This window comes from Hippoglossus hippoglossus, chromosome 7 (assembly GCF_009819705.1).
Source record: "Hippoglossus hippoglossus isolate fHipHip1 chromosome 7, fHipHip1.pri, whole genome shotgun sequence".
Taxonomy (NCBI): Eukaryota; Metazoa; Chordata; class Actinopteri; order Pleuronectiformes; family Pleuronectidae; genus Hippoglossus; species Hippoglossus hippoglossus.
The window spans coordinates 5,073,815-5,095,908 of record NC_047157.1 but is presented as its reverse complement, the minus strand read 5'-3'; the positions used below and the strand labels follow the sequence as shown (position 1 = coordinate 5,095,908).

At 42.3% G+C, this 22,094-nt stretch overlaps 2 protein-coding genes across 5 annotated transcripts in view; both read right to left on the bottom strand.

Moving 5' to 3' along the window:
* arhgap4b (Rho GTPase activating protein 4b) overlaps nt 1-15,195 on the bottom strand; it is a 32,845-nt gene extending 17,650 nt beyond the window's left edge. For both annotated transcript variants that reach the window (XM_034589921.1, XM_034589922.1), the window contains exons 1-4: nt 15,139-15,195; nt 4,705-5,066; nt 1,603-1,774; nt 1,363-1,525 (exon numbers count right to left, since the gene is read on the bottom strand). In XM_034589921.1, the coding sequence (XP_034445812.1) occupies nt 1,363-1,525; nt 1,603-1,774; nt 4,705-4,774 (405 nt within the window). In that variant the 5' untranslated portion in view covers nt 4,775-5,066; nt 15,139-15,195. The remainder of the gene's footprint in view (nt 1-1,362; nt 1,526-1,602; nt 1,775-4,704; nt 5,067-15,138) is intronic.
* Nucleotides 15,196-16,907: 1,712 nt separating this feature from the next.
* On the bottom strand, nt 16,908-21,545 carry zgc:103759 (U8 snoRNA-decapping enzyme). 3 transcript variants are annotated; one of them, XM_034589926.1, is made up of 5 exons: nt 21,455-21,545; nt 21,163-21,298; nt 20,486-20,526; nt 19,121-19,367; nt 16,908-17,401 (listed from the first exon to the last, which is right to left on the bottom strand). In XM_034589926.1, the coding sequence occupies exons 2-5, from the start codon at nt 21,292-21,294 to the stop codon at nt 17,156-17,158; spliced, it is 666 nt and encodes a 221-aa protein (XP_034445817.1). In that variant the 5' UTR covers nt 21,295-21,298; nt 21,455-21,545; the 3' UTR covers nt 16,908-17,155. The 3 variants fall into 3 exon arrangements, with proteins under 3 accessions (XP_034445817.1, XP_034445816.1, XP_034445818.1); XM_034589925.1 differs by having other exon boundaries at nt 21,163-21,294; nt 21,406-21,529; XM_034589927.1 differs by having other exon boundaries at nt 21,163-21,294; nt 21,439-21,489.
* Between the last annotated feature and the right edge of the window lie 549 nt (nt 21,546-22,094).

The following is a 22,094-nucleotide window of genomic DNA, read 5'->3' as shown; positions in this document are numbered from 1 at the left end:
TTGTATCAGAAAATGAATCTGGCAGCTCTGAAATCTTTATGAAATGATGAATGTCATAAAGTCTTCATACAAGAGATACTGACTGTTCTTAGAAAACTAACTGAAATAATAGTATAGACAGTATGAGTCCAAGTTCAACTTATTTCTTTGACATTTACATCTCACATACATTCTGGTATCTTCTGTACCTGAGTAATTTGTCAGTTGCAGCAGATTTGTCTGTCTAATACAAACAATTGATACTTTTTTTTATACAGACAATTCAACTTTATTTACCAATTAATACTTTATTTAACTGACACATTTTGAGATGGGGTTTGGTCATAGACTGTATATGACAATGACAGCTCCCAAAAGAGAAGCCAAATCATCTCAATCGCCACCTGGTGGCTGGCTGCAGTATAGGTCATAAAGCCCACCTCCTCCATGTTGGCAGATGGGACAAGGCCCAAACTAATGGGGCATTCACACCAAATGCACAGCAAATGTTTGCGTCATGTTACTTGCACGATTCACGCCCCAGGATCATTTGTGTTTACTCGCATCAGCAATGCAAGAAAACAGTTTTTGCAGAGTATTTGCCTGTACTGGTCGAGGTTTCTACAGTTGTTGCGTTGCACCTGTTATGGAAATGCCAGAGACGCCAGCGTCGTTGTGTGTATCTGTGGAGTTGTATCTGGATGACTGCCGTTTCTACCTGAGGCTGACCAGTAGCATCTGGCAAATGTTTGGTTCGATTTCAAATATTTCAACCCGAGTAATAGATTTTCACAATGTCGGCACTACAGACAGGGAATTTGTGTCTTTGCACAATTTTGTATGTAATCTCACTGTGTTGCGTTTGGTGTGAACACAGCATAAAAAGTCAAAGTCAGATCAATTTACCTTAAAGATGGTTTCTGTCATTTTCTTATCACACTGACATATGTTCGATGCGTATGCCGCATCAGAAAGACAGTGATGAAAGAAAAAGATCATATCATATATTAAACTCACAGAGAGCAGAATGAAAGCGAGGAGTCTCTGACTAATGATTTGAATCTTTTGCTGTCAGGGGGCAGGTCTACTGAGACGCTAGTGTTGTTGTCACTCTGAATCAGCAAATATGCTGCTTTAAGCTTCAACAACAGTTGTGCCACATTTGCACATCTCAGCACTGAACACAGTCAGTGATGTTACAAAGGGAGGATGACAGGAGGATGTGATCCTAGGATAGCAATGACAAGAAGAAGTGTGTATGCATTATACACACTTACTGTATACACACACTGAAGTTACCAGCAAAACTCTCCCCATTGTACTATCTGTGTGTTAGTGTGTGTTTCTGCATCCACGTGTCTTAACACACACACACACACTCACCCTCTTGTGCAGACGGTGTGTGTCCTCCGTACTGTGTGCCAGTCTCTGTGTGAGTGTGTTGCAGCAGGTGTCACCCAGTGCTGCATGTTCCCGACTCTCCAGACGAGTCTGAGTCAGCAAAACAGACCAGACCTGACACACAGACTGACCCCACTGCTCCTTCCTGGAGAACAAAACAAACACCCTCACTGAGACACGGCAACACTTCACAATCATCCGAGAGAGGGGAAAAAGGTTTACTTCTTCGTCTTGTGGGTGAACCTCTCTGTGAGTTTGTCGAGGGCGCGTGCATATTCGGCCTCAATGTCGCCTCGACGCCGGAGAAACTCGGAGAGGTCTGAGAGCTGCTGCTGCTTCACCTCCACCTGAGAGTCTAAAATCTTGATCTGGTCTGTCAGCTGAGCCCGGAGGTCTGTAACACACAGGGTGAGGCGGTCAGGGAGGAAGAGGAAGACAGAGAGGGAGAGGAAGACAGAGAGTAAACAGAGGACAGACATTTAAGTAAATACATGTTTTAACCTGGACACACACATGGAAACAGAGAGGGACATGAGAACACACAAACATCAGATGTTGTTCCTGTTTGAGGTGAACGCAGTACTTTGGAGCTGAAGGTTTTATTTGTCATATGAAAGTTAACACAGGGTCAACGGCACTATGGAAAGTGTTGGACGAGAAGGACAGGTCCGCTCAGCAATGTAATAAGAGCAACGTCACAGAGAACAGAAAGTAGGAAAAAGTGTGAAGATAGAATTTATCAATCCAAAATAAAGGAAATTCTCGTGCCAGTTTGCTCCACATTACGGTAAAACAATATTCAATGGAATACAGAGAATAAACTATTAAGTCTAAACATTATGAGTAAAAATAAAAATATAAAGTGTATACAGATTATTTGAAAAAGTAATAAGTAATTTTAATACATTTAAATGAAGTAAAAGCTCAATTTAAATAATCAAATACAATATTATATAGCTACATTGGAGGATGCAAGTGTAAAACCAAAGTCTACACTGTACATGTATATGTACATATAAGTTATTGTACTTTTTCCAGAGGTGAGTTAACAAACAGGCAGGTAGCAGATGTGCACAGGATTGCTGGACGTGAATTAGGAGTCTGGTGGCCTGGTGATAAAAATGATATTAATTGTAATTTATCACATTCATCTTTTCAATGAAGGTCCTTTCTTCATCCACACTTAGTGCCAGTTCCAGTAAAAGAGATTCATACAGTTTTATAGAAGTCACCTTGCTGACAGTTTAAGGTGAAGATAAACCATCTTTTACTACTTCAATTAAATGCAGTAGAGTCTGGAAAATTGTCAAACTCTCCGCTGTAAATAACCATCATCATTTGGTGCATCATAATTATATAATACATACACAGAGAATATTTGACTCTCCAGACTTCACATCAAATGAAGTTGTTGGCATCCTCACAGAGCAAATGACCTTCCAGTGGTTATAGTAAGCACATCTCATCACAGTGTAATACACACTGGAATACCAAGAGGTTTTGGAAAGTGATAAAAACAGGTGTAGATACAGTAAGAAAAGAATATTCTCTACTGTTCTCCTGCTAAATGATGATAAATAATATTGTTGTCCTACTCCACTCACTCGACTTGCACTTGGGCACTCGAGCATTGACTGCGTTAAACTCTTGTGTGCACCAACCTTCATGCAGACTTACAGTCCGTGTCCTTAATGTGTTGGGATAATTTTATATCATCACTGATTCATATCTTTTACATTTTTACAATAATCTCCTTTAATATTTACACCAGTAAACTGTCCTTTAAAAAAAAAAAAGCTTGTGCAATGAGTCAGGTGAAACAGGAAGCCCCACAGGTGGGGGCAGGAAATAACAACCACAGAAGGGTCCGTAACGAGAAAGAAAAGTTGTGGCTCAGCAGATTAGGTCATTTGCACATCGCTCAATTTTTGCACAACATTTCAATTTAATGTCACACCACTAAAAAAGAACCAATCCGATTCAAAATATATTTTTAAACCATAAAAAAAAAAAAAAGAAAATCCAATTTTAAATGTAATGCTACACCATTAAAAAATAACCAATTAGATTGTACAGTGTATGTACACATGTATATTTGTGTAAAGTATACATCTAACCATGTTTTTTGGAAAGTCAGGATGTGTATAGTGCTCACTGAGGAGCAGTTCATTCACTCAGTAATTTAACTACTTACATAGGATCCATTTACAAAATATTTAACAATGTTATTTCTAATCACAAATTTGATTAGAAAAATCTCCCTTACTACAGGATTGAATAAAATGCAGTCCATCCGTGGGAGTGATGGATTGTGTTTACAGAGTAATGTGACCGCAGTGTGTGGATTATTACAGAATGATTACAAACACACATGTACTGTAAATATATAATATAACCTTATGACACAGACAAATCCTTGTAAACACACACAACTAAAACAGTAGCGTGGCCCCACGATACACTTTGATTTGAGAAGCCTACTACAAACACCACATTCCCAAATAACACCGCCTTCGCTTTGCTCTCTCACCTCTCTCTTTTTATTTTATTTTCTTACCCACTCTCAGCTGTCTTTTTGTTTTTTATTCCTCCCCCTCTCCTCCCCCTGCCAAACGGCTCGGACCATTCTATCTCTCCCTTCTTTACTCTTTTTCTCCGTCTCTGTGTGAGTACACTGCCCTGGGCTGACTGGATGTGAGGAGACAGCATCGCTAATACTGACTATAAATACACCCTTGTAGTACAGTACAGGGAGGCAGCCCGCCACAGCATGCACACTCCAAAACACAGCACATGATACAAACACACACACGCACACAGCTGTTGTCATGTAAAAACCTTGGAATGCCAGCACTGGTCATATGTCCATACTTTGATTCAAGTCTCAATGGCTGATAAGATTTTCTGACCTATCGACAGAGGGAAACTCTTTCCATGCTGTCATCGAGCTGCAGGCAGAGGTGATTCTATCAGGTCCTGACAACATTGGAATTTTTTCAGCACATATGTGAACGCACAAAAGCATTCAGAGAGAGAGAGCGAGTGTACGGCTGGATGACTGTGCTGAGCAACTGCACACATTCACGCATGAATGCACATGTGCTCTGCTGTCTTACATGCATTTGTCCCCGCAAGCAAGTGCACGTGCACACACAGAGGTGTGATAAAGGGCTCAGACATACACAGAGGCAAGCACACACACACACACACACACACACACACACACACACACACACACACACACACACACACACACACACACACACACACACACACACACACACACACACGCACACGCACGCCCACACACACAGAGTGACTTACCTTTCATCTGCAATTCATACTCGGCCAGACTCCCCTTCTCCCTCCTCAGCTTTACATGTGAGGTCATCATCTTTGACCCCTTGACTCTCCTCTGTCACTGAGACTTTATTTCCTGAACCCTGATTCTTCTCGTATCCCTGTGGTCCCCCCTCCTGACGCCCTTCAAGCTCAGCGTCCGCTCTGGCTCTGCAGTCTTTGACCTTTCACCCCTGACCCCTTGGCCTTGCTGCTCTACAAATGCATGCAGCGCATCGGCATCAGTGTCGATCGGCTGCACTCGGCAGGGATGTCATTCGGGTCGATGTGCGTCCATGGAATCCCCTGGGTTTCTGGTGTGAATGCTGATCCATAGGTGAACTGGCCTGTGCAGCAGAAAATGGAAAAACAGAGCAAATTGTAAGATAATGGTGAGAAAGGAAAAGGATGCCAGGATCAGAGGAAGAAAGAGCCAGAAGCAGAGGACAAATGAGGCCAGAGCAATAAGACAGAGAGGGGCGGTGACACCAGAAGGGAGATTTAATAGGAGGGACATTGAGTCGGAGGCAGAGCGCAGAATGGACGGTAAGAGGCCAGAGTGATGGGGAGGTGAGAGAAGAGCGATGAAGGGTGGGGGATGGGAAGATGAGAGGTGATGAGTAACAGCAGTAATGAAGGACATTCGGTGCCTTGAGGTCGGGGGTCGGGGATGTATATAAAGGTAATGGTCAAATACACACGCAAACATCTCCAATATTTTCTTTTTAAACACACAGTACAAAGCTTAATGAGATTTCCAAAGGAAAAAGGTCAAAGAGTGACTGTACGATGTAGTGAATGCTGTGGAGAACCATCACACTGACCTGTGATCTAATCTCTCTCACCACTCACAGCGTGTTCATGCATTAGCAATTACTCTCTCAGCGTGTAACCTTTACTGTTTACATAGGCTAAGGAGAACGCCCACACAACAAAGTCAGTAAAACTGCCATGAGAAGTATGATTCAGTTGATTCTGCTCCTCCACCAAAGTGAAACAGCTGCTGGTTCAGGGCTGGTTCTGCTTTAAAATATCAGTTTGCTTTTCACTGTGTACATCTCTGATTTCCCAACATCACTTACCCTGTCCCAATTCAACCCTTAGCCCTGCCACTTGGCCCTACCCCTTTGTTTTGCATGTGGCCCGTAAAGGAGTAGTGTTGTCCTATTTGTCTGTGTAATGTAGGTGTAGTGGGCATCTAGCCCTTCAAACACCCCTTCATTATGTATTCAGGACCCCTCTACAAACGAAGGGGTAGACGGAAATTCTCTATGGGCTCTAATGCCTTACGAACGGACAAAGCAAATCAACATGGTGACCGCTGCGGATAAAATGGTCATTAATGTAAGTATGAAATCTTGCAAAATAACCATGAACATTTTTCAAATTCACCTCAACATCTTATTTTAACCCAGTAGCAAATGCTCGAAACATGCAAGTAAACAGTCTGAGTGAGAGTAATGAGTAACGCTCGCTACTCCCGTGTCCTGTATACGAAGATTGGAAAAAAAAAAAACTTCTTCGCTCATGTTATAAAGTTTTCAGTGGGGGGCAGAAGATATTGTCAGTTGATATTGTTTGTCACTGTAATATTGTTGGTTGCCTGCTGATGAGTCCCAGTTCCCTGTTTGGAGGGGGACACTCCCAGCAAAGGGCATTTCATAGGGGTAGGGCCAAGGGAGAGGAATTGGGACAGAGCCTTAATTGCACCGACTTCAAGAACATAATCAACAATGGCGGACTACAGAATCTGTTTTCAAGTCTTGCTCCTGGCTCTGCAAACCTACACTGGCATTCAAACGGGAGATCAGGAACATCACTTTTGAACTGCGTCGGACTGGTTGCTATAATGAAAATCATAATCTTCAGTTGTACCTTGGCGTCATCAGGTGTTTCAGTCTTTTAATCGCAATGACGTTTAAAAGCCGAACCTGAGGGTACGCTTAGCCTTAGCCTTTAGCTAGCATACACTATGATGTTAAATCATAGCTACGTTGCAGTTTAATACGTTTGTCCTCCTGTAAGGTAATGTTTTTTTAATCTTATGTGCCCTTGTTATCACCATGTTAGAACAAGTGAATATTATTGTGCACCCAAGCTCAAACATGCTGAATGCACATGAAGTCAGGGCTTTTCTCGCCACACAAACAAATAACTGTTATGTGAGTAAATCATAAATATAAGTGGACTCCATGTCCTATACCTGTATATATTTTTTATCATTATATCACAGGAGCTATGTACATTTCTGTATCAGTATTCCACTAAATCACTTTAATTGTTAAGACATGCTCATGTATTTGCATCATCTCAATTTAGTCACCCTTACTCAAAACAGAAATAATGCATAATTCATTTGAAATTGACCTAGAAGTTTAAATTATATTCACTTAAGCAGTAGACTGCACTGTGATTTACCTTAAAACAATTTTTTTACCACGGACATATAGTAACATCTGACTTGCGACTCGTAGTTTTTGTCTGAGGTCTTGTACCTCTGCCGATGGAAGTCAGAAGATGTTTTCTAAGAAAAAGAAGATGTCTATCATTTAGTCAGATGCTTATCGAGTTCTAGAGGCCGTGTGACTGCATACTCAGTCATATGTGCTCAGGGCTCTGCAAGCTGATGAGAAGACGCATCCGTCCACGTTCCAAGCGAAATAACAGAAAGAGCTTTAGTTTCCAAAGCGTTCTGAGTTCAGTCAGAGCTCAATGACAATGAGCTGAACACAAAGGTACAGTACACAAGGTCAATGCTTCTATTGCTAGTTAGCTTACTGCTAAAAATACTCTACTGGCTGTTCGGAGTGAATCAACATGAGCTACTGTCAGCCTAATTCTTTTCAAAAAGCACATTCACTGGGCAAAATAAGAATAATAAAATAGTCAATGGTTCGCATTACATGCTCATAATAAAAGTCATCATCATTTTATCTGCCAATCATATTGACTGAAATGTTTGTCTTTTTATCTTTGACTTTCAACCAAAACCAAATCTTTCTTAGACGGCTGGCAACGCCATCTTTGAATTGGGACCTTTTCAAGTTTTGACAAGGAGGTTGTACTGAAACAGATCCAGCACTTCTGTGAGGCAGAATATTTGGACCAAACTAGGGACAAAAATCCAGATATCTCAGCCTCTGCTACATTCATTTTTCAGTGGAATCCTGAAATACTCCTCCTTCAACTTTCCGAATATTTTGATATTGATTACTGATAATGTTGAATGCTGGTAAGGAGAACTTTTGAGCACTTATTTGTACAATTAAAATACATTTCTGCACTGCTGCAGTAGCGACAGAGCCTGTTAGCCTACGTCTAAAATGTTTAGCCATTTAGAACTGCATGCACATGATTGACTGCTTGCATCGCATTAGACACAGGAATTTGCATGGATGTTTGCTTGTCAGCTTAAACTGTACTGAGGTGAGACACACATATCATATCCTGCTTTTAACAGGAAGACAAGCTCTCTCTCACACACACACAAACACACACACACACACACACACACAACTTTTCTTTCCACATCCTGCGTCAGCTTCTCAACAGGTTTCTGGACTCTTTCAAAGTGTCAAATGCTTTCTGTCTATCACTGTTCCTCAGTCGGACTACAAACAACATTAACTGAAGCAATATATGACCACAAAAACACATAATGTGACTCATTGCTGCTTATCATCCTATTAAAGGACACATGGCCTTTCTTCTGCTTTTAGGTGAACTCTTGTGTCAGTTCTTTCATTTCCCCCTGCAAAGCCGTTTAGTGGATGTGATCCAGACACATTGAAGCGTTGGTTTCAGACTGAACTAGCAGTGAGTACATGCAGCGAACGAATGCAGAGCTTTTCCCACAAATTAGGCTGCGAGGGTCCTCGAGACCTTGGAGGCTCCAAAGGCCCTTATCAGTGTAAAAAGTTAGTCTGCACAGAACAAAGCAAATGTAAATGATCTGAGAAAGGGAGAGGATGGGGTTAGAAGAGATTCAGCAAGAGCAAAACACAAAAAGGGTCACGAATGGCAGAGGGATGGAGGATATGGGGAACATACTTAAAATCAAGGTCATTGGAGGGACAAAATCGTGTGATATACGTAGTGAATATATAGTAGGTTGAAGACAAGAGATGATACATGTGTTGCAATGTGACAGATCCTTACCGCTACTGAGGGGACTTTCTGTTAATTTTCTCAGAAGAAAAAAATGAAGCGCGCAGCAGTAGTAACACAGGATACAAGAGGGACATTGTGTTTGATGTAGGGCTGATATTATACGGGGATTTCCTCACACTGCTGCGAGCCAACCGCACTCTGTTACATCGCCGCTAACTCCACAGAACATCTCGTGTCACATGTCTTGCAGAAATATAAAAAATGTTCAGTTCTTACTGCTGTGTTGTCTCTGCAGCTGCGCTTTCTAAAGATAAAACCATCCCTCCTCCATGAGGATAAAGCCAAACCATTGCTAATGCAGTGTTAAATGTCAAAAAGAAAAAAACCCGGGTGTCATCGGGACGCTCAGCCAGATGATCTCACATCCTGACACAGCTGACTTTTGGGAAATAGGTTTTTTTTTAGCTGAGATGTAATAACGTGCACAGGAGCTGAAGTGTCGTCTCTATCTGTGCGCTGCGATCACAGATAAGAAAACGATCATATGCTAATCTGGGCCGTCAGTTGTGCTGCAGCTGCGTGTTTAGGTAGAGTCAGGTGAGACACTCAGTCTGTGTGACACACTGATTGGAGAGGCTCTTATGGACGGAGACGTGATTGGGAGAAGATGGAGCTTGTTGAAATGTATTCGCTGCAGGAGGGAGCAGTCAGACAAACATTGGTGGAATAAAACAGACCTCTTTAGAAAAGTCTATTCGTCACAGTGCTAGTCAGTAGAAAATGGCTTTGAACTGTGAAACGTGAAACAAGAGGCAAGCAAAGGAGAGCGATCTATGCTGTATGTGCAGCCTGTTACTGAGTGGGTTGTAGGTGTACGCGCTGACATTATGAATTATAATGGGATTAACAATCAGCAACAGGAGCTGTGGTGTCAGGTCACAGCTTATAACAGCGTTTGTTCTACAGACATCATCATGACCTCAAGCTGTTTCTGCATGTGATCAGTATATTTCAGGCTACATCCAAACTGTTACATTTTTAAGCCTTCTCTGATTTGTCAGGCTCCGATCACATGACTCCCCTCCGGAAGAAAACAACCAGCATTAGCCTCAGTGTACCTACCAGTGGAGAACGCAACATGGATAATCAATTACAAGTGTTGATCCTGTTCAGTAATTCACAATGCTACAATTGTGTAACAGACAAACTATTATTTGTGATAATCCCTGTGCCCAGCGAGAGGCAGAGACAAGCTATTATTTAAGGAGTCTGCAACGATTCTGCAACTAACAACCAGATCCTTCCTGTGTCCACTGGCACACACATGCCCAGTGTGCTTGGGTGGTCACGTGGTCACATGTTTTCTGGCTCGTTAGTATGGACGGGGATTCAAACTGATATATGGAGCCAAAACATTTGTCTGTACAGCACTGTCATTTATTTTATTTGACACTGGTGTTTTTGTGAGTTCTTTACAAATCAAATTTAAACTTCAGAATGCCTCCAGGAAATAGCTGTGTCTTCTCAAAGCCATTCCCCTGCTTGTATGTTACCAGACTGACAGTGAGAGAAGGTTTTGCTTTAAGTGGTGCAGGTGGTGGTTTCCCTGCCAGGCTGACTCTAGCTGTACGTGTTCAGTACTAAAACTTGGCTGCTGCTGCTGACACTAGTTCTCGTACGTACTTTCTGCCGCCAACACACTGAGCTGCAGCCTGCTCGCCAAAGTACACTGAAGAGACTGGAAGCTGTGGGACTCCCCGGATTGGTTCATGTACCAGAGTCAGACAGTGGACTCAGCACTTGTTGGCCTGTGGCCATTTCTCCTGATTCCTGCTGCCTGTTGACTCTGGAGAGACTCACAGCTGCAGATTGGTTAGTTACACCTCTCATATGCTGCTTTCAGATGTGCACTGAACTCTGGGGAATTCTCCGGTGTTTCTCCTGCCTGCCCCCCATTAAAATTTTGGAGAAAGTCCGAATGAGCCCACTTGAGAACACAGCAGAAGATTCTCTGGAGGACTCACTGTGAGCTGGTGTGTTGCTCGTGTTTCTAACACGCAACAGATGCAAAACGTACAATTGTGTCTTCTACATGCCACACACGTAGAAGACACGATACGAGACTCATGTGAAAGGAAACCTCCAGAGAAGGTCTGGACCCATTTCTCACCACATCCTCCGGAGCTTATGTCTGAAAACCGCTTTAGTGTCTGTTAGTGTTAATTATTTGAAGTATTTAGTTTTAAAAAGTAATTTCTTACTTCATGCAATTATTAAATACTTGATCAATTTAGATGCCTGCACATAGTATACATTGAGTGAAAATATCATGGCACTAGATCCCACGTAACTTTTACTAAACAGCAGTCAAAAAGAAATGCTGAATGTAAAAACTTGGCAGTTACAGTAAAGGTCAATGACCTGACTCATTCATGTCAAATTCCAGTGCTGTGCTTTGTGATTGTACAACGTGCTGCTGCAGAACTGTCTTACTTTGAAGCTCATTCATTGGCTGCCCCAGTGAACTGCGAAAACAAATCTGAATGCAGCTCACACCGCTACTTGCCGGCACCACAACAGGCAGAGTGCTCTCACGCTGGCTGTGGACCACAGGTTTCTTTTAGAATGTGCCATACAATTCACCACAATGCAAGTTCATCAATCCAAATTCATCTTATCACTGACAAAGTTTAACTCTCGCCAGAATCTCTCCATACTGCGCTTGTGCAGCAACTGCTGTAGCAAACAGGAAGCCACACTGTAGTGTGCCACCACAGGTTTTTTCACTCTGGTACCATCTGCAGAGTATTTGTACCTGCAGATCTCACAGAAAGTTTTCTGTTTAATCCTGGTTCTCATCGCTGCCAAAAACCAACTCAACACTGGGATGACAAGTTTCAGAGGTGAAAGCAGCAAACCGTACATGGGTTCCCACTCTTTTTATGAAATAATTTTCCAGGACTTTTTCCAGGACATTTCCCCGGAGTTTTCCTGACAAATCAGGACAGGAATTGATCAAAAATGGTCACATAGCTTAATGTTAGGCTTAGTATTCACATTTAACCCTGTTTAAATTCCTCCTTTTTAATAGTGGGTATATGATTAAGTGTCTTAATTACTGGTAATGGATACATCCCTCACTGCTGACTGTACAATACCGACACAATAATAATAATACTTGCATAACTTATACTAATACGCTTATATGCAGGCCCCTTCTATGAACTTCAAACGTTTGACAAAAAAGGACTGTGCTCTACTTCTATAACAATTCTAAATTATAGTAAATAACACAATAAGGTTCACTGTAAGGTGCAAAGTTATTGTCAAAGCTTTCTATTAATAGGTAATATTGAAATGGGTTGTTACAGGCAACACTAGTGGCCTAAAGTTACAGGAGAGAGTTTCCCTGTTATACTGCACAGCTTCTTACCAACAGTGGACTAAATTCCAAACTAATAACGCACTGACGTTAACATAGGTGATTTATGTAAGGGGCGAAAATACAATAAAAAAAAATCCAGGACAATTAAGATGAAGATATTTTATAATTTGAATACGTTTTTATGTTGTTTCCATGCCTGGAAAAGTCAGGTATAAATTTCCAGGTTTTCCAGGATGTGTGGGAATCCTGTAATAGCATTACATTAAGAAAGCTTGGCCACCAATGACTCAGGTACTGTGCATATAGTACAAGGGCATACATCTGCAAAAGGCTGAAAATTAATAGCTTTTGGCAGTAGCATAGAGACGCTATTTTGCAGTATAAGATGCCTTTCAGATTCTGGCATGGTATAATTGCCACAGCACTGAGGACACTTTCTGCATCAGACAGGGATGTAAAATTCAAGCCAAAGGGCACAGAAAACTTTCCCCATCTCTCAGGCCGCGCCATGGTTGGGTTTTATGTGGAGGATCATTTACAGGTAAATGTTTGTGGAATGCATACCTGCAGGTCCTGGCGAGGGGCAAAAATGAATAAAGAAGTGAAATGAACACAGCTCCTAACAGCTGGGTACTGTGAGAGTGAGAGGCTGTCAGGTTGCCCACATTCGCTCAGACTGTGCTGAAACCTTCAATTCACCACCAGCGTTTTCTTTGGCACTTTCTATGTCAGAGCTAATAAGGGGTCGGTCCTGCCTGTTTTATAACTATAGTTTCTACTGTAACACTGTGAAAAACACCTTACTAGAATATACTTAGTGGACAATCCCTCAATGAAGTCAAGTTTTGTGGTACTGATACTTTACTGAGTGAATGCATTTTATTTTAGTTTTCATTTCTACTCTACTGCCTTTCAAATGTTAATATTGGCGTTTTTACTCCTCTTACAATGTACACAATCAACAAATAATTGATCAATATTATAGATTAAGCTACACAGAACAAGCCGGTAAAAGCATCCCTACCTTTATCAGATGTCAATAATTATATTGCAGAAATATAATTTATATTATTTACATATAGGCAGTTCTCCACAATTAGCTCTTTCACCTTATTTGTACTTAGCAGAGTATATTCTGTTTAGTTTTGAATCCATGACTTTCACTTGTGACAGAGCAGCTCTGGTGGTGATTTCTACATTTACTTAAGTAAAAGATCTGAATCCCTCCATCATTGTAAACATTGCTCCTATTGTTTGATATTTGGAGGTAAAATCACAGCTGATGTCACGTTTTCTCATTTAATGTTTGTTGTCCACCACAGTTCACATGTGAACCACTGCCCGGGGAAAGTGGATTAGATGAGAGATTAACCCTTTGTGCATGTGCAGCAAATTAAACTAGAGTAGAGTTCACACCTCCACCAAGTCCCAACAGTCCCCATAGGAATCCACATTTAAATTCACTAGATCCAGACTTAATTTGGATCTGCACCAAATTGCGCACACACGTAAATATCAGTCTCCTAAACATGACCGATTTTTTATCAAGATCCATGAATGATTCTCTGAGAAATCAACGAAAGATCTTGCACTCTATCTCGCAATGTTAAAGGAAAGTGAAAAAAATTCCTGCATCCACCCCCTGATCAGGATCTGCACCCATATTTAACGCCTTCTTCCCTGACCCATAAGCATCCTTACACCAAGTTTTGTGGTTATCCATCCAGTAGTTTCTGTGTTTTCTTGCTTAGAAACAGACAAACATACAGACACATAATCTGCTCAGTGGAGGCAAACATTTGAAATGAGCTGATCATCTTTTTATATTTAGGATTAAACATCTTTATAGCTGCAGCTATTCATCAAGCAATCAATCTGCCAATCATTTTTTAGATTATCGATGTATGTTTTCAATAGCATGGCTTTTTTTTTACGCTTTCTTTCTCAACCCAAACCACATCCGTCCACCAAGTTTCTCCGTAATCCATCCAGTAGTTTTGTAATCCTGCTAACTAACAGACAGACATACAAACGCAGATGAGAACATAACCGAAAACCCAGGTATTATTATTATATATGGTTGTTGGATGCAGTGAAGGCTGGGCATCCGTGCTGTTGGGGGGTTATAGGGATTTGCATCTGAGACCAGACTGGGTTTGTTATCTGAGCGCAAAATACTGGAGTATTTCACATTCGTGGACTGCAAGTCAACAATGAGTCACAGTCTGGGAACAACCACACTGTAGGTTTACAACACTTTAACCTGGACCTCCTTCTAGGGCTAAATAAACTTCACCTGCTCACAAGAGCTTTTGGTTTCTTACACCAGGCTGCTGTTACCATCACAGTCCTTGTTGTTATCCAGCAGCACAAAGGGAATGCTACTTTGTAGATAGCACTGACAGGGCTGTTTAAACCATTAGCTGATCTCTGTGATATGACAACAGAATGTGAATTATCTGTCAGCAGTGTAGGTGATCAGCGGAGGGGGGGGGGGGGGGGGGGAGTTAAGGTCCTACTGCTCGAACAGCACAGGAGCGCTGAGCTATGTTTACAATGGCTGTATATCACCCCATATGGCCAATGGACTGTTGCAGTGCTCCACACAATGGCCACATAAACACCACAGTGTGATTACACGAGCACACAACAGAGACGCACATAAGAGCATCAACACTGAAAATGGTGCACACATATTACATAATTGATACTCCTCTAACAGTCAGGAGCCCACATCCATTTGTCCACTTAGAAAAGCCCAAGTGAATAGTGTCCCTTTAAAACGCTGAACTATATATAAACACACAGACATATTCACTTTAGTCACGCATGCACTGCACACACACACACACACGCATGCACTGCACACACACACACAACCAGGTATTTACTGGATCTATGAGCCGCATGACAACCGTACATACCTCACTTTGTGCTCCTCTGCTGTCTCTTTCTATCTGTTCCTCAGCTCTCCTCTGCTCCTCTCATCTCTCTCTCACACACAGACACACACAGACACACAGAGCAGTGTGTGTCTGAATCTGACAGATTTCTCTCTGCTCAGTTCCCTCCTCTCTCTCTCTCGCTCATTTCTCAGGCACACACTCAAAAACAGCCCTCCCTCCTTTCTTTCTTTCTTCCCTCTCCTGCCAAATAGCCTCTCTCTCTCTCGCTCTCTCTCCCTCTCTCTGTGTGTGTTGTGAAGCAGTGGGAAAGCCATAACCAAAGCCACGCCCCCCGCACCCCCCCACGCTCTCTCCTCTCCTCTGGGCGGCTATAAATACCGCTGCTGCTATGAATACACCGCCTTTCTCCCTCAGCATCCCTCGCTCATGCTCTCTCCCTCCATCCATCGCTCGCCTGCACTGCCCTCCCTCCATCGCTCCATCCCTTTCTCTCTGGAAATGTGTTTTTCTTCGTGATGACCTTGCATTATTCGCCCTTACAACACCATCACATGACAGGAATCCTTTCTCCCCACACAAACACTCTCGTGCAAGATGCAACCATTTCCACAATCGCACACATACATTATGTGCATGCTCCAAGGAGACATCCTCCAGCAGTCTCGTATACTCACATATACACACACACACACACACACACTAACGTGTAAAAGATGCACAGAAGCACAACCACAGGGTTTTCTGTGCATCCTGTCTGTTGCACCGGATGTGGTGCACGTTTTTCCTCCTGACAGCTTAGAAAAAAACACGCGCTGACAGAGATAAGCATCGACGGCAGATCACGTTGGACTTCATAAATGAATTCTCCTCGCATCACTTGTTTGAGCACCTGCTCGAGCAGGAGTCAGTCTGTGTGTAGGTAGTTAACGTTCGATGGATGTATCTGCAGTAAGATACTCACAAGAAAATGAGTGATGAGCGAATGAGTGTCTTTCTCTCAGGATCCTTCACCTCTTCTATTCATCCTTTATGCTGATTGTGTGTTGAACTCATCAGACACTGAGGTTGATTTATCACGCTGAATGCAGTATAGTTATCCCGCTGCATGACTAATGAATCAAAAATAAACCTTGTGTTTTGTTGTCTTCTCTCAGTTTTTCTTCACTGTACATTAACACCTACAATACAGCATATCGGCTTTAATTCACCTGCTTGGACAGCGTGGACTGCGTACATCAGGTATCTGAAGACATTAGGCAGCATCATGTCTGCTCTTGCTCACTGGCAGCAATATTATCTGGGAATGAGGTTACTAACATCTGGTGCAGGCGTGCTATGTGCACCCAGGGTGCACTTAAAGAGAATCAAATCTTCGCCCGCAGGCTTTATGGTATGTCATGGACGTAATTAATCCTCGGATTGCACCACCACTGCGGCTTGCGCTATAACTTAATAAAGGAAAATGCCCAAAAAAGGTGAGCCGCACAAAGATGGAGGAAGCATTCTACCTGACTGGGTACATTTCTGCTAATCGGGCCCCTATGATCGTGTTAGTTATAGAATACCTCAGGGTGAATATGGGCATATGCATTACCATTTAAGGTAGCACAGCCCTGTCTGGACTATTAGTAGCTTGCAAGGTGCTTATATGGGTCTTTCTACTAGAATTATTCGGAGGTAGTTTTTCATCATAGTGTTAAGAAGGTCTAATTAAGTATTGATTGCCATGTCAACATTTTTTGTATCATGTATGTATTTCAAAGACAAAGACAGACATGCTTGAATACTACAGTCATCCTGAATTGTTTTATTTCCATTCATGTTAAAAGGATTCATGATAATGTTTTCCCCAAAGTGTTTGATGCACAGCAGGCAATTATGAGTCACCAGCTCAGAATCAGTATGAGTCTGAGTGTGCGTGTGTGTGTGTGTGTGTATTCGATAAAGTGTGTGAGTGAAGGATTGCATTGCTGATAGCCAAACTGAAAATACAAGTTCGCAAGAGAAGACGTTCGGATGCATGTGCGGGTGGGTTTCAAAGCTGTTTTCTCTTCACCGCTGGCAGCGCAAGGGTCGCTTTCAGGTCCTCTGCTGTGTGTGAGTTTATCTTCAGAGAGCGGGCGAGGGCTTCGTGCAACTCCTCAGGGGCGACCAGGTTGAGGCGCAGCAGAGAGTCAATGAGCTGGGTGCGAGCGTTGCCGATGAAGGAGTGCGACAAGAAAGGCCCGAGGCCTTCCCCACGTTTCATGGTGTAGAGCGGGACTCTGACCATTCCCAGAACCTGTGGGGCAAGTAAGAGAGAGTGAGAGAGAGAGAAGGGGGAACAGACCACGACATCAGGTAAATGGCTGCAATGGCTGTTGCAGTCATTTCCTGGAAACTTGCCCCAACAACAACTACTAGTTGCCAAAGCCAGGGAACCTCCAGCCTCTAAACCACAAGACCATTCATAAATACAACGAAATAACAGAAAATAGTAGACTAACATGACCTTCAGGGTGGCCCCCTCTGGCTGTATGCCTGTCAGGTCATGGTCAGGGTGAATGAACACAATCATAGCCGATACGCCGTTTTCAGACATGATCTCCGGAGAATGTCCACACAGTGGGGTCTGGACTTTCTCATATAAAAGGAACGCAGCAGGAGATTCTCCCATCAGATGCGCTCACAACAATACAGGGGGTGTCTCCGCTCTCCAGTGTGTTCAAGTGTGAATGCGAAACAAATGTCGCAGGTCAAACTTCACCAAAGTTAAAAGGGAGCCACAGATTGGCAAAGTAAAACATACAAAATTGAAGTGAACATTTCTACCATGCAAAGGTCGCATGGTAGAAATGTCAACATGACCAATCGTTTGGGATGAATCTTCTGGATAATCTCCTGCTGTATTCTCACATGGGCTCATTTGGACATTATACAGTTTTTTACAAGAGTGCCGGCAGGAGAGACTTCAAAGGAAATCCTGAACCTGGACATTTGCTTTCTCCGTAGAACTCTTCAGAATCTTCTGAAGTTCAGTGCATGTCTAAAAGCAGCCTGACTGTCAAGAAAAGTAGATGTAGAATGTGACGCTTGCCAAGAGAAATGGACAAACTAACACTGTTTTGTTAAAGTGCAGTAAATGACAAGTCAGTGTGTTAGGTTTGTAGGAATGTATTCGCAGTGAGGAAAAAAGCCAAACTCAGCATCATTTCGGCTGGAAACATGCAGCTACACTGCATGAATTACAAGGACAAATTTACTTGAATAAAGTTAAAACTCTTCAGTGGAGTTTGGTTCCAAGCAGCTTTCACAAGACCACATTCTGACAGAGATAACATGTTTTATGGTGATTGCGTGAAAAGCTATGAGGCTGAAACCTCATTCAGAGCAGGAATTTAGGAAAGAGCATTGTAGCTGCAGAGAAGCTGCCAGAACCAGACCAAGTAATAAATAGTTTGTAAGTCTAAGATTGCCTGAAAGAACAGTCGGAGAGTGGATTACTGATATGGCACAAGATGTTAACTCTAGAACGCCTTAGAGTTTTTCTGTCTGGCCTACAGAGAAACAACAAACCACCAATTTAGCTGTATTTATGTGTGATATCACTGAAGAGTTTGATACAAGGGAGGATTTACTGTGTTTGCAATAATTGCAATTCATGTATGCCTCTATTTAAGGTGAGGATTTGTTGCTTTGTCGTTTTGGATAAAAACATCTGTGAGCAGCATTATCCTCACTACTATCTGACATCAGATGTCCTGCCAATGAGAGTCATTTTCTAAATGGCTTTCTGCAGTGATTTCCAGCCATCTCTTTAGAAAGGTTAGTGTGATCTATGTGTTCAATAATTTAGTGTGGTCCACGAAGGATATTCTAAAAACTGGAATGGTCCGTGATAGGAAAAGGATTCCCCACCCCCTGTCCTCACCCCAAAAATCAGCTTACTCCCACTTGGAAACATGCGCACACGCGCACGCACACACACACACACACACACACACACACTCACACACATTACCTCATGTCCGTGATCTGTTGCTGTGGCTACAGCTGCTCTCTCCACCTCTCTAATCTGCTCCTCCTCCATCTTCTTCACATAGAAGTGAGTGATTAGAGGAGAGGACGGCGATGAGGAGGGGGATGAAGCAGGGGCATGGCAAGAGTCCACATGGTCTTCCACCGATATAGGAAGAGCCACGCCCAGCTCCTCTGACAACTCCCTGGTAAGGCCTGCCTCCAGGGTCTCCTCCGCAGGGTTAACCAGCCTGAAAGTGTGGGAGGGGGTGGGAGGTCAGGATCAGATATACAGTAGATAAACAATGTCAGATGTATTGTTGTTGGAGTTCAATAAACTACGCTGATTGAAAATCTCACTGAGTTTCAGAGCCCAACACTCAGGTCACATGAAAGTCACAGGTCATTGGAGTTTAAACTAGTTTGGATGTAGCCTTAGTCTCAAGTTAAAAGCAATGGAACTTTAAATTCAAAAAAGTTTTTCACAATGTTTATAGAAAATGAAGTAAAAGTTTCATATCTGCATGGAACATTGGAGCCTTGTTATCGATATGTAAAACTGTGAGCAAATAAATCACAGGGGTCATGAAATAACAAATAATCTAACCCTAATAATCTACCTGTCTTAAAACCAAGCAAATTCGGGCAGGACATGCAAACTCCACACAGAAAGACCCACTGCCCAGCTGGAATTCAAACCTTCTTGCCAACCACTGTTCCACTGTGCCGCCCTTTTCATAAACTACTGCAATAAGAAATACAATTTTTGACCTGATGATAGCTCCATAATGAAAACTTAATGGTTCACAGAAGTAAAACGGTACATGGAAGTGTGTAGTTGTAGCATTCATCCTTTGGGGATTCATGCTAGTGCCATAGATAGAAAGGTTAGACTTATTTCCCTATGAACACATATATAGACACGTTTTATTCCTATTTGAAGTAGCAGTTTCCCTTAATTTTTCAGACTTCTCTTCTTGTTTTGTTACATAATCTCACTGTATTGGCGAGTGATGCTCCAGGAATTCTGGCAGCGACAACTGTTAAGCACAGTAAAAAGGCACAAGTGATTCATATTAAGTTGAGAACGAGACAACCAGTATGTGTCTGATAATCTAAATTTGTAATTACGTGTTTTTTTTTCAAGGCAAGACAAGTCACCTTACAGAGGAACCTGCCATCCACATTTTCGTATCTTATAAAATATGTATATTGTTGTGGTATGAGATTCCTAGAGTAAATGTTGTCTGCCATAAGGGCTTACTACATCTTTTGATTGGGCTCGTCTGTGAGGAAAAAAACAACATGAGCGAAAACAAACCTGTGCACATAAAAGGAATAAAACAAAGCAGCGCCAGGAAAGACTCACCCTCCGGGGAAACCTAGCAGACCATCAAAGCGCATCTGCATCTGTGGGAAATGACAGAGGCTGTTAAACATTCACACACACTGATGCGTACACACACGCACACAACACAGCAGGCAGCAGAGATTCTTAGACAGAAACATGAATGTGAACATGCAGAGGGATTAAAAGCAAAGGTGGTTTCAATATCACACGTGTGTACGGTTGTGCAAATACTGGGACACACAGACACACAGACACACACACACACACACACAGTCCTGTCTCTATGACTTCAGGGGACATTGCGTTGACTTGCATTGATTTCCTGGAGACTAACCCTACCCTAACAAAATCCTAACCTCGACCTAACTTCAACATTAAACTAATCTTAATTTATCTTAATAACCCTAATCCTAACCCCTAAATCTTACTCTTCAACCTAACCCTGACCTTAACCCAACCCAAACATAAATCTGACGTTAACCTAACGCTAACCTTAACTTAACGTTAATCGAACGCTAACCTGACATAACCTAAAACTAGCTCTAAGCTTTACCTAACATTAATTGAACCTTAATCTAACTCTGAGTTTAACCAAACCAAATCCTAACATGCTGTAACCTTAGAATTTAATGATTTACGTTATGGGGACTTGCTTTTTGACCCCATGAGGAACACACACATCTCCTCCTCCTCACCAGTATGATATGTCTGATGGGAATTTTCCCAAACAGCTGACGTGGTGTGTCAGAGTAGAGCAACACGTGACAAGCATGCAAGCAGCCGGAGCACGCCAACGCCTCCGCCCTCGACAGCTGTCCACTCGCCATCTACAAGCACACACAAAAACACAGTGAGAAGACAACACGGTGCTTCCTCATCACTCTGTGTATCTGGATTACTGTCATGTGCTGCCAAAGAGACATCACCCGAATAAATACTGTCAGTTTAAGCACTTCGGTGCCTCAACAGACCTGACTGGAACACTGGTGATCAGTGTGGAGGCCTCAGGATCAGGAAGACACTTCACAACCAGGAAGCTTTAGTCACCTGTCTTATTGGAAAAGCTCTTGCTCCCTCTGTTGGTTTGGAGGAGGCTGACAATTATGGAATCACTTCCTGGATGGTTTGTTTCAGGGGTTATTCATATTGTTCTCACATTTTAATTATTTTGTTTCCCTTCTTATTTTTTTCCACAATTCATAAATATTCATAGAAGATAAGATAAGATAAACTTTATTGATCCCACTGTGATGGAAATCTGGGAATACAAGAGGCTGGAAACACCAAAGTTATCTACGTGTATTTTAATAGGGGATTTCTGCAGAAAGGATCAACACAGAGAGTCACAAGGATCTCAGGGTGAAGATGCAGGACACTCAAATGCAAGGATCTTATATAGGAGGACTAAGGCTGTCTCTCAGAACCAGTTCAGACTGGTTCTGTAGGCGCAGGAGAGAGAGGAATCTAAACACAAGCAACTGATTTACATGTGTTTCCTAAGGAGATAAGCAGACATACATTCAGTTCTTTGGAGAGTAAATAAGTGGCAAAAGGGTCTGGCAGTTTTCAGGTCATAAACAGCTCAGACCATAAAACAGCTCAGGTCATAAAAGTCTTTAGACAGGGC